The sequence below is a fragment of the Eschrichtius robustus genome, chromosome 2 (genome assembly GCF_028021215.1).
Source record: "Eschrichtius robustus isolate mEscRob2 chromosome 2, mEscRob2.pri, whole genome shotgun sequence".
NCBI classification, from domain to species: domain Eukaryota; kingdom Metazoa; phylum Chordata; class Mammalia; order Artiodactyla; family Eschrichtiidae; genus Eschrichtius; species Eschrichtius robustus.
Genome location: NC_090825.1, coordinates 30920907 through 30934730, shown reverse-complemented (window position 1 = coordinate 30934730; position 13824 = coordinate 30920907). Strand labels below are relative to the sequence as shown.

The following is a 13824-nucleotide window of genomic DNA, read 5'->3' as shown; positions in this document are numbered from 1 at the left end:
TTGAGAATGAAATAGGATTTTATTCTACTGACTCATTATTACTTTGGACAAACTGCCAACTTTTGTTTTAGTTTTCTAGTCAAAAGCACAAAGACCATTCAGAATGATTTTTAATGTCTTCTACTTATACAGCTTTTATACTTACAAAGCATTTCTATACTTTTAAAATTAATACTGATAAAAATCAGGCAAAGTCAATATCATTAGCTCTATTTTAGAAGAGCAAATATTTAGTGTATATTTACTGCGTGTCAGGTACTATACTAAACGCTGTACAAGGATGTCTTATCCTTTTGACAAACCTATGAAGGTTATACTATTATCACCTGAGTCTAGAAGAGAGAAGCTTAATAACTCTCCCAAGGTGACCCACACAGTAAAGAACAGAGCCTGGATTTGAACCCACATTGGTCTGACTTCAAAGCCTGCTTCCTAAGTCCTAATCACTGCTTTCTGATGTTGAAGGATAATCAGATACACGTTCTTTCCTAGTATGGCAATACTTTTAGTTTGAACTCAGCCTAATTATTTAGTCATGTAAACAACTGCTGTGAAATTATACAGAGATATTAAACGTTTTGATGTCCATTTCCATATTGTGCTCCTAGAATTGCTCAAGACAGACGTACATCTCAATGTACCTTCCCTTCCCCTCCCCCAAGGTTATAACAATCTGTACAAAACCAATCACTGTTGAATAAAGTTTCCAAATACCTAAAGTACTTGGTAATAAGCTAAGAATCTGTTTCTTATTTACTTATAATACGGTTTAATAGTTGTAGGTAAGAAAATGTAAGCACAATTTTAGTGAAGAGTAGCTACCAATCTTTTGAATGGTTCAATAACACAAAGGACAAAAACCTGATCATAAAAATGTATTTTTATTTCATTAAAAAAAAAACCCAAACCTGTTCAATATCCTTCCCCCTCATGCAAACAGCTCTCACATCAGATTCTTCAAATTTTACGTTTTTTCCATTCTGGCTCATTCTTTGCTTCCTCATCGTCAGATTCAACTTGGGCAAACATGGTTTTGGGCTGAGTCCTAAAAGAAAGTTAAAGAGGAGAGGAAAAATTTAGTCAGCAAGTGTGCATTAGACTTTGCTACTTTCAACAAGTGGAAGGAAGCACATTTGGGGAATCAATTATATCTCAATTAGTAGATAATCATTAAACTTCTGCCAAAGAAAAGGATAATGGAAATTTAATTATGTTCAGATTCTTTTAAAGGTTTTTCCTTCTGTGGCAGACTATGTATGTTGTCCTTTCCTTAAATAAAATGAAAATGTATCAAAGTCAGTGGAAACTCATACATCCATTAACCACCCTCAGTTTAACCAGGACTGTTCGGGGGGCCAAACTATAGTCACCAAGCAAGAATCTACACAGTCTTTATTTATAACTCCCTGGGCTGTTCCTAGACTTAAGTACAGTAGTCCAAATACACGTGATTATGGTGCACACAAATAGGAGAATCTGAGTCAACAGTTTTCTTATTTAATGAGTTTAAAATAATAGATAACATATATAGTAATTTGGGCCTGTCAGCAAAAATAAAAAACAAAACAAATGAACATTCCTTCCACCAAACACCCAGATCAATGCATGGAAATGACAAGCATTTTAGGACATATCACTGCATATCACTGCTGTAATACTGGCACACAGTACATCAAGCAATCTTTGCATTAGGACCTGCTGTGTTTTGTAAACATACCTGGTTCAATGACACTCCCTTTTACATCGTTCACACAGAAAACAATTGCAGGAAAATATCAAATGGTCATAATTTATGCCCCTTTCAGTCATGCTACTGCTGATTTCCTTTTAAAAACAGCTCTACTGCATTATGAAGAAACATTAAAGCATGATATCTGAAGATGAAATACTTTAGATTACATCATCATTTAGAGTTCAATTCATAATAGCAAGGTAATTGCAGAATGGTAAAAATAATGTCAATAATTCCTTTTATTTGCCAAGTGAAACAGGGTTAAAACCTTATATTACTAAACAGGTGGTTGCCGGAGGGGAGGTATAGGGAGGAGAGAAATAGGTGAGGGAGATAAAGAGGTACAAACTTACAGTTATAAAATAAATGAGACACTGGTGTGAAATGTACGGAGTGGGGAATAGCGTTGATAATTATGTAATATCTTTGTATGATGATAGATAGTAACTAGACTTATCACGATGCTCACTGTGAAATGTATAGAAATATCAGATCACTATGTTGTGTACCAGGAACTAACACAGTGTTTTAGGTCAGTTGTATTTCAAAACAAACAAACAAACAAACAATTTCATAGAAAAAGAGATCAGATTTGTGGTTATCAGCGGCGGGGGGGTGAGGGAGGGGGAATTGGAGGAAGGCAGTCAAAAGGTACCAACTTCCAGTTATGAGACAATAAGTACTAGGGAGGTAATGTACAACATGATAAATATAATTAACCCTGCTTTATGCTATATATGAAAGTTGTTAAGAGTAAATCCTAAGTGTCTTCACCACAAGGGAAAAAACTTTCTATTTAATTTTGTGTCTGTATGAGATGTTCATTAATTAAACTTACTGCGGTAATCATTTCATGATGTATGTAAGTCAAATAATTATGCTGTACACCTTAAACTTACACAGTGCTGTATGTCAATTATATCTCAATAAAACTGGAAGGAAAAAAAAAACCCCTTATATTACTTCTTGCTCTTCCTTTTATTATCCTGGGGAAGAAGTATAAACCATCCACATTCCATGCTGATGTTGTCCTGATGCAAGCCATGTACTAGAATTCCTCGTGCATAAGTCAGTCACAATTCCTGTCTCTCCAGTTACCTGCCTAGAGAGCCCAAGCTGTCCCCAAACACAATCCAGTTGGTTAAATTTCTTGTTGTCACTTCAAGACACTGTTATGACATCTATAAACAAGTCATAGCCCTAACATTTCCAAAACCAGCTGCAGATTTTCATAGGTCATGAGTTGCTGAATTACTAGAAAGCAGGACCACTGGCTTTCTAACATGCTACAACAAGGCAACTGGTGCTCATGACATATTTCATCTTCTGGCAAAGATGTCAAGCCCTTGGGTATAGACAAACCTGTACAGGAACAAATTTGTCTGGTTTAAAAAATCCTCTGGAAGCCTGAAGCTGTAAGGAGTCCTTGAGCTAAGCCTCAGGTGGGGGATTCATTCCCAGTTTGGCCACTGACTTGCTCTGTCACCTGGAACAGGTGTTTCCCCTCTCAGGGGTTTAGTTTCCTCCTCTACCAAATGTGGAGGTTGAACTTGATTAGTGGGTCCCAAAGGACTAAAGGCCCAGGGTAGACAATGACGAAGTGTGTGTTTTAACATTAATTCAAGTATAGTACAAACAGAAAAGTGCATATTTCATAAATGTACTGTTTTCTGGATTTTCACAAACTGGACGTGTCATGAAACCGACACCCAGATGAAGAAACAGAGTATGACGAACACCTCCGAAGCTCCTCATACTCCCTTCCGGTTACTAACCCCAGACCCAGGGTCACCATATCCTGACTTCTGGCCACAAAGATCAGCCCCGCCTGTGTTTGTCCTGTCTCTGTAGGATGCCTAGAGTGTTCACTATTTTGTGCCTGGTTTCCTCCATTCAGCATCATCCACAGTGCTGTGTGTAATAAGGATGTTTGTATCCATGCATTCCAAAAAATGCAAAAAAAAACCCAAAGGCAATACTGTGAATTTTACTGTGAGTTAAAATGTGTTTAAGTTAAATGACTGTCCTTTATTCTGAGATAATGTTCTTCTATCTATTTTGTAATAAAATGTGCTGGAAGTTTAAAAAAAACAATCCTTAGAATTAGCTATTTAATTTCTAAGGGAATAAAAAGAACATGATCTTCTAAAGATACCTGGCAATGCTTCATAGCTCATCAATGTTAGCTGCAACGAGACTTAAGTACTTAAGAAGTTGTAGTGCTGCTTTTTTTGGATATAAAAAAAGAAACTGAATGACAGGTCACGGGAAGAAAACCTAGAGCTTGAAAAGGCTATTTCATTTATGTAGTCACTTTTTTTTATAATCCACCTACTTCCAGAAGTATTCTTAGTAGGTTGGTGGCTAACATTGAAGGGCACAGAATCAATGGAACTATTTAACAAGGAGCAGAAAGGGAGTAATGCTGGCAAAGAGGCATGGGAGAACATTTTGGGGGAACGGAGACATTCTATAATCTTGATTGAAGTGGTGATTACACAGGTGTATGCATTTGTCAAGACTTGAAATGGGTGCATTTTGTATTTTATTGTAACTAACTTAAAAAGAAAATCAAAACAAAAAAATGAGTCAAAGGTCAAGAACAAAAGAACAAAAAGGTATGTAACTGAGCATAAAACTTAGCACTAAATTTCCTAGACGCCAAGGCAAAAGGAAAAGAAAGAGATTAGTTTTGCAAAGGAGGTAAGTTCCCCCACCCCGAGCACTGAACTCAGGAAAATTCACTGAGAAAATTTTCATACCAGGGTCACTTCGACTGTCACTTTCAATTACCAGACCACAACAGTTTCCTTTTCCTCTCCAGGTATTTTAACTTAAGGGATATCAACTTGTTTGGAAGGTTGAATGGTCTTCTTTGTGAAACTCCATGAATTTATTTTAAATTCCACTTTTGAACTAATAAAAATGTTGTCACTCTCACCACTATTATTCAACATAGTTTCGGAAGTTTTAGCCACAGAAATCAGAGAAGAAAAAGAAATAAAAGGAATCCAAATCGGAAGAGAAGAAGTAAAGTTGTCACTGTTTGCAGACGACATGATACTATACATAGAGAATCCTAAAGATGCTACCAGAAAACTCCTAGAGCTAATCAATGAATTTGGTAAAGTAGCAGGATACAAAGTTAATGCACAGAAATCTCTGGCATTCCTATACACCAATGATGAAAAACCTGAAAGTGAAATTAAGAAAACACTCCCATTTACCACTGCAACAAAAAGAATAAAATATCTAGGAATAAACCTACCCAAGGAGACAAAAGACCTGTATGCAGAAAATTATAAGACACTGATGAAAGAAATTAAAGATGATACAAATAGATGGAGAGATACACCATGTTCTTGGATTGGAAGAATCAACATTGTGAAAATGACTCTACTAACCAAAGCAATCTACAGATTCAATGCAATCCCTATCAAACTACCACTGGCATTTTTCACAGAACTAGAACAAAAAATTTCACAATTTGTATGGAAACACAAAAGACCCCGAATAGCCAAAGCAATCTTGAGAACGAAAATTGGAGCTGGAGGAATCAGGCTCCCTGACTTCAGACTATACTACAAAGCTACAGTAATCAAGACAGTATGGTACTGGCAAAAAAAAAAAAAAGAAATATAGATCAATGGAACAGGATAGAAAGCCCAGAGATAAACCCACACACATATGGTCACCTTATCTTTGATAAAGGAGGCAAGCATATACAGTGGAGAAAAGACAGCCTCTTCAATAAGTGGTGCTGGGAAAACTGGACAGCTACATGTAAAAGAATGAAATTAGAACATTCCCTAACACCATACACAAAAATAAACTCAAAATGGATTAAAGACCTAAATGGAAGGCCAGACAATATCAAACTCTTAGAGGAAAACATACGCAGAACACTCTATGACATACATCACAGCAAGATCCTTTTTGACCCAGCTCCTAGAGAAATGGAAGTAAAAACACAAATAAACAAATGGGACCTAATGAAACTTAAAAGCTTTTGCACAGCAAAGGAAACCATAAACAAGACCAACAGACAACCCTCAGAATGGGAGAAAATATTTGTAAATGAAGCAACTGACAAAGGATTAATCTCTAAGATTTACAAGCAGCTCATGCAGCTCAATAACAAAAAAAAAAAAACCCAATCCAAAAATGGGCAGAAGACCTAAATAGACATTTCTCCAAAGAAGATATACAGATTGCCAACAAACACATGAAAGAATGCTCAACATCACTAAGCATTAGAGAAATGCAAATCAAAACTACATTAAGGTATCACCTCACACCGGTCAGAATGGCCATCATCAGAAAATCTGCAAACAATAAATGCTGGAGAGGGTGTGGAGAAAAGGGAACACTCTTGCACTGTTGGTGGGAATGTAAATTGATACAGCCACTATGGAGAACAGTATGGAGGTTCCTTAAAAAACTAAAAATAGAACTACCATACGACCCAGCAATCCCACTACTGGGCATATACCCTGAGAAAACCATAATTCAAAAAGAGTCATGTACCAAAATATTCATTGCAGCTCTATTTACAATAGCCAGGACATGGAAGCAACCTAAGTGTCCATCATTGGATGCATGGATAAAGAAGATGTGGCACATATATACAATGGAATATTACTCAGCCATAAATAGAAACGAAATTGAGTTATTTGTAGTGAGGTGGATGGAGTTAGAGTCTGTCATACAGAGTCAAGTAAGTCAGAAAGAGAAAAACAAATACAGTATGCTAACACATATATACGGAATCTAAGGGAAAATAAAGGTCATGAAGAACCTAGTGGTAAGACGGGAATAAAGACACAGACCTACTAGAGAATGGACTTGAGGATATGGGGAGGGGGAAGGGTAAGCTGTGACAAAGGGAGAGAGTGGCATGGACATATATACACTACCAAACGTAAAATAGATAGCTAGTGGGAAGCAACCGCATAGAACAGGGAGATCAGCTCGGTGCTTTGTGATCACCTAGAGGGGTGGGATAGGGAGGGTGGGAGGGAGGGAGATGCAAGAGGGAAGAGATATGGGAACGTATGTATATGTAGAACTGATTCACTTTGTTATAAAGCAGAAACTAACACACCATTGTAAAGCAATTATACTCCAATAAAGATGTTAAATAAATAAATAAATAAATAAAAAGTACATGGTCATCATAAAAAAATAATAATTAAAATAAAAAATAAAAATGTTTTCAGCAAAATAGCCATATTATGTATACACAACATCAAATCATGACACTTAGCTTTCATGTTCCACTTAGCATTCAATAGCCATGCTCCCCTTCCCCAAACTGTCAAAATCAAGGCATAAATCAGTGTCCAAATTTTCCCAGCCATGCTTGCATACCACTTTTCCTTTCATTTCGCTGCCCAGGTAGATAATAATTGAGTGTAAGAACTAGGCTCCTTTCAACAAATAATGTTGGGGAAATCGTATATCCATATGCAATGAAATTGGACCCTTACCTTACACTATATACAAAAATTAAATCATCATGGATCAAAGACCTAAACCTAAGAGCAAAAACTATAAAACTCTTAGAAGAAAACATAGGGGAAACATTTTATAACATTGGATTTGGCCATGATTTTTTTGACATGACACCAACAGCACAGGCAACAACAAAAATAGGTAAACTGGACTGCATCAAAATTAAAAACTGTACATCAAAAGACAAAATCAACAGATTAAAGTGAAGACTGGTTATTTAGTGGGTATAGAATTTCGGTTTTGCAAGATGAAGAGAGTTCTGGAGATTGCACAACAATGTGAATGTATTTAACACCACCGAAATGTACACTTAATAATGGTTAAGATGGTAAACTTTATGTTATGTGTATTTTACCAAAATTAAAAAGAGAAAAGAGTAGGCTCCTGAACTTGGGAATAAGGAATAAGGAACCCCCTTCCTGGGACAAAAAGGGGGCCCCTTGGAAAGGGCCTTAGCCTTCAACTTGGGGCCATGCCTAAAGCAGTGCTTCTCAAACCATCTGTGGTGCAAGGCCAGACTTTGTTTTCTAATTTCCCACCACTTGCAGATAAATATTTCTAGAAAAATTAAAAGACTACAAAATACAGATCCAAAATTTTTATTAGATTCGATAAATATATCAAATTGCTATAAAATTTTCTAAGCTTATCTTGTCAGCCCTGGCTGGTGAAGCACGCTGTGAGTAGCGTCTGCTGGCAGCTCCATCCCTCCCCTTGCTTGGGAAAGAAAGGCTCTGAAAGCAGGAAGCTGAAACCAGACTGTGGAGTGAGAATCTGTCTTCTTAACATAAACTTTTACACATGATGAGCTTCCTCCAACTGCAGGAAAATATTTTTCACATCTAGAGAAGCTGGCCCTGTATGATGTTACTGAAGGCTTGGTGAAGGAATGAAGCCTGAGGTTGCACTCTCACAGGGCCACCCGTTAAGGAGCAGTCTTTCATTCTCAGGAGTATGGATGGCATGGGGAGGTGAAGGGAGACGTGGCCCACAGAAGGAAGTTTCCCCCATTCCAATCCATCCTGCCCCCAAAACCAACATTCTTACAGCATAGTTCAGCACCTTCCATAAGAGCTGTAATAAAGACCAGGTTCTTCAAAAAATATTATTTGACTTTAGCACAATGAATATCTCTGTCTAGTCTAGGAAATGCCAGTGTTTTATAGAAGCAAAGTGAGAGAATTACAACTTTAAAATTTGTAGCTATTCTTTCTTGTCAGCAATTTTTATCTTTAAATTTATTTCCAGCAGTTCTTCTTTTGAGATTTTTTGGAAATCCATATATGAGGAAGACCAAAAAAAAAAAAAAAAATCAATTCAGGATTATTTAGGGCATTTAAAACAGACTTCTTTAGTCACCACTTTTCAAGACAATGAAGAACAGAGATGATTAGACAACTTCCAGCAGAGTTAGGAACAGAACCAGGAGATTTCTTCCTTGGGGGTGGCCTAATTTGCCCTTGGCATAGAAAACTACTATAAAAATAAATCAACAATGTCAAGCAAGAGCAAAATGACACATACAAAAAGATAAAATGTTTTGAGAGCACTTAAAAGCTGGTCCAGAAATTCCTACTTTTAAAACCAATAGGAAACCAACAAATAAACAACAAAACCCTCTAGGCCCCTTCTAACCTTGTCACTGGCCACATAAAATGTATTCCTTTCTGGGCTGCTTGAAGAAATGGAATTTATACACTGATCTTAACATAGACTCTTTTGGGTGCTTCCATGAGGAAAAGTAGAACAAACCAAACCAAATGGGCACTGAAGACATGGCAGTAACTCAAGAAATACACATATAAATAAATAATGTGCAAAAAACAAATTCTACTGCTTCAAGAAAGCATTTCCATTACCAGTCATTCCCTGTCTCCTCCTACTTAAGCAGTTCCTGAGTAATTCTATTACCTCCTTTCTCAAGACACAGGAAGTTGTCAACTCAAATTTACAACCTCATGGCAGATTTACCTCAGTTGCCCAAAACGAAAGCCTACAAAGGGACTGACCTGAAGAAGAAGAAGAAGGTACGGGGAACATTCCATTAAGCCAAAGCATTGTGCGTGCTCAACAGGTTAATGGGGATAAGGTAAGCCTCGCTGAGAACCATTAAAGTATCCACCTTATTGAAATCAGCTTTATCCAGACTATTTATTTCATTGATTTACTGTCCACATTTACCCATTTTTCTAAGTGTTAACCGAAAACTTAAACTTACAGAAGGCTGATGTGAAACTTGTATTTTCCAGTTTGATTAAACTCACTTGACAAATAGTAAACATTTTTCACTTGACTATATATGTCATCTTGTTTACTAGAGTTACCAAGAAAAGGAGAGCAGATTAGATAGCAACATAGTTATTTACTGCTAACCATTAAATAAACTAATCAGAGGAGGGCTGACGGGTTTTTTGTTTTAGCTTCAGCAAACTCTGCATTTGCTAATAGTTAATATTTCATGAAGTACATATAAAAGCTTAAGCAAATGTCTTTCTCAAATCTATACATTCTGAATAGCTGATACTTTGTGCTGATTAATTTCCCCCTCGGAACATTTTTTAAACTGAATTCTCAAAGTTATTTGTACAAAGGGAGTCTTTTCCAGCAACTGTGTGTTACAGAAAAATGACAGAAGCCCAACAGAAACCGAATCCCACCACCTTCAATGTTTCCATCCAGAGGAATTTTGCATAGAACTGTCAGTAATGAATAAAAATTCCCTCTGTAATCTTTTCGAAGGGCATTTTTTGGATACAGTGTTTGTGTAAGAGATTCAAAGTGTCCTTTCAAAGATTCAAAGGCTGTCCTTTCTCTTCTAAGCTCTAACCTAGGCTTTCTACACTCCTCCTTGAGTGCTCAGGCCAGAGAGAAGTCTCAGAATGTCTTTGGCTGCAATGGGAAGTCCACAGGTCAAATTCTTTTTAGTTATGGATATTCTCCTGATATGATTCATTCAAAAAGCATAAAGTGAGCTCCAGGGTAACAGAATGAGTATGAGGGGAAATCACTTGTAATACTTAATCATCAGTATGTGACTATCAACCACAAGCTTTTTTGGCTCAGAGCCCATTGTTTATTATGAAGGAAAACCTCAAAGCCAAAGTCAATTATAGCCATGACTTGACAATCTGACACACTTGTTAACCCTGTTAGAATGAATGCGGTCCAGATGAACTCTGACCCAGTCATCACAATTGCAGAATTATTAAGATTAAGTAAAGGCTTGACCAAAAGATTCCACTTGAAATGGTCCCTTCTTTCTGGTGAAGAGCTAATCAAAGATAATTTTTATTTATTTATTTATTTACTTACTTATTTTTAATTTTTATTTTATATTGGAGCATAGTTGATTAACAATGTTGTGTTAGTTTCAGGTGTACAGCAAAGTGATTCAGTTATACATAAAAAATATTAGGGATGCATAAAAAGATGAGAGGCAACAAGATATTTCTAGATTAAGAATGTTCTATCTTCTTCAGGAAATGAACACATAATATTTTGGAAAATAGCTAAACACATCTCAGACTCATTAAGTAGGACATACTAACTCATAATGCTTGTGTGAGAGTTCAAAGACTGGGTGAGGGTGGAGAAAGGGACATGCATGAAACCTGTGGAAACTGGGGGAAAAAAAAAGAAAAAGAGGGAAAAACAAAAGGAACCCTCTAAAATCACCATTAGCTACTTTATCAGTAAGTGGGTAAACAAGTTAGAATGATTAAATCTTTGAAGAGCACACAGGCCTGAGGCAGCCCAGGTATCGTCAAAATGCCCTCTCTAAGCTCACATTTATGAAACATATAACGGTGTGCCACAATTTCTACTCAAAAACACATACGAAAGCTGGGCATTAGTGTAACTCTACTCTCTTACTTCATAGATGGCGAAATAGTCTCAGTGAAGTTAAGTGAGTCTCAGAGCAGGAACTAAACCCCAGGACTTCTGATTCTTAGTCTAGCTTTCTTCCACTATGCCACACAATAATCTTTTCGGCTTCACTATTATTCAACTTTTCCTATAACTACTATCAGTTACTTTGTGATGAGAAGCAGTACACTGTAGTAGTCAAAAGCAGAAGCTTGACTTTGAAGCCAGACCACCTGTGTTCAAGTCCCAATTCTGCCTCTTGCTATCTGTATGGCTTTGGTCAAGTTATAAGCCTCAACCTCCTCATACGTAAAACTGGAGCAATAATACCACTTTCCTCATAGGACTGTTGTGAGGATTAAATGAATAATATATAAAGTTTTTACATTACCATATAAAAGTGTCATTATTACCATATACCTTGCTTTTGGCTATCAGATGTTCCTCACTTCATATTTTCAAAAGTTATATGTGGAATATATTTGATAAAATAATTTGCATATTAAATACAACATAGCAGCTTGCCGTTTTTTTAAAAACCCTGGGGGAAATACTCTTCTATGTAAATAAACTGTCTTCAGTATGAATCTCTATAATCAAAATAATCTATTCCATACATTTGAATTTTCAGAAGGGCTAATCACTTGTAGTTTATTTTAAATAATAACTTTTTTTTTATTATTACCAGACTTTAGTGTGCAAAATAATCACCTGGAGAACTTCTTTAGATGCAGACTCCCAGCCCCACTCTCTCAGTCTAATTGAGCTGGGGTGAAGTCTAGAAATCTGAATTTTTAACTTTCCCACTCTTACCCGCAACTCTGACACAGACAGTCCACAAAATCACTTTGAGAAACACTGGTCCTTCCACAGGAATATGGCGGTCAGTGATATCAGTCATGTAACCGTAACTCACAAAAAAAAGTAATATTTTTCTCTGTGGGTTTCTGTCTCTTCCTGGCACAAATAATATATAAATCTTTACTCACTCCCAGAGTGATCTCTTTAAATATTGCCTAGTAACTCAACATGACTTAAACGTACCCTTTATAGACGGGAATGATATTTTAATGCATATACACACATATCCACGTATCCCGTATCAGACAAGACATGCACACTGAAAATTAAATTGACTGAACCAGCAATAACGGCAGCTTATCTGGCAAGAAAAGTGACCATGGCTGACAGAACTGTCAGGCTGTCTGGCTACTGGCCAGGGTTCAGGTTCCCACACACAACTAGCCCTGTTGATGTGTAAGCTAATAGCATTCTGGATCTTTATCCTGCCCACTCCCCAGCCAGCTCCTTTCCCCTCCCTCCAGCAACATCTTTTGACAAGAAACTGTAACTGAATCTGCCCATGTATAGCTAAACAAGAGTCCTCTGTGATCCTGCTGTGTTTTAAAACCTTCATGGTTACATTGTGAGTGCCAGGAATGAAACTTAAAACACTCAACAATAAAGGTACAGCGTTAAATGACTCTTTGTTCTCATCACTGGAGAATAAAGGTGAGTGTCATGTGCAAGCAGGCAGATTTGTGTAATATCTAGTTGTGCTTTCCTGTGATAAAGCAAGATACAGTAAATCTTCATTTCATCACTGACACAAGTCAACTGCAGGGAAGAAAAACAACCAGACACACATTCTCGATTACAGTGACCTTTATGAAAAGATCCTTTTAAATATTAGCTTCCCTTCAAACACTGCCACTTGGCAGTAAGCAGTATACTGTAGCAGGTGAACACAGGAGAAACTGCACTGCAATTCTGGCTAACAAATCACATGCCACAGACAGTGCCATGAACTTAGTATGCAGTAAATGTGAGGTGACAAAACTGAGTGGAAGGAAAGAGATGGGAGCAAAATGCAGCAGCAGAAAGGTGTATATTAAGAGAGATCACAGTCCTCCGAAAAGCTCATTAAATTAGGGATCAAGAGAAATGAAGTCTAATTCTAACTGCAATCATTGTGAATTGCAAGTCTCTAAGTTTCAGTGTACTCACATGTAAGGTAAGGATATGACAATACCTGTTCTACCCATTTTGCAGAGCTACTATTAAACTAGCATATTATTCAATTGTAGATATCACTAAACCACCTACAATGCAGGAAAATGTCATTAGGTAGCAGAAACCAATGAACAAAACCAATTTCTGCTTCAATTAATTCTAGTTAAAGAAGGTTGAAAATCTGGATGAATTCTTTTCCAAGAAAATATTAATTACCAAGCAGACTCAGAAGAGTCAGAATATCCAGATAGTCTACTTACCATGAGGGGGTGGAAAAGAAAGAGAAAAATTAAGGAATTACTACTCACCCTCCCCTCCACAAAAGCACCAGGCTTCGACAGTTTTATGGGTAAATTCTATCAAATTTTTACAAAGTAGATTTAATGGTATTCAAAACAGTTTGAGAGTACATACAGAAAAGGAAAGCATACAAAATTTTTATGAAGGCAACCTAACACCTGACAAAGAACAAACCATAAGCATGTGAGGGTCATACCAAAGAAGTGAGGATGATTCAATACTAGAATTTTGTAATATAATCATATTCATTGATCAAAGTAGAAATACAGAGGGAATTCCCTGGCACTCCAGTGGTTAGGACTCCGAGCTTCCACTGCAGGGGGCATGGGTTCGATCCCTGGTCCCCTGGTCAGGGAACTAAGATCCCGCAAGCCATGAGGTGCAGCCAAAAACAAAAC

General features: G+C 37.0%; 1 protein-coding gene across 2 annotated transcripts in view; it reads right to left on the bottom strand.

Annotated features, from left to right (window-relative positions):
- Positions 1-865: 865 nt before the first annotated feature.
- The window catches only part of WDR70 (WD repeat domain 70), a 307909-nt gene continuing 294950 nt past the window's right edge, over positions 866-13824 (bottom strand). For both annotated transcript variants that reach the window (XM_068535256.1, XM_068535255.1), the window contains exon 18: positions 866-1045. In XM_068535256.1, the coding sequence (XP_068391357.1) occupies positions 958-1045 (88 nt within the window). In that variant the 3' untranslated portion in view covers positions 866-957. The remainder of the gene's footprint in view (positions 1046-13824) is intronic.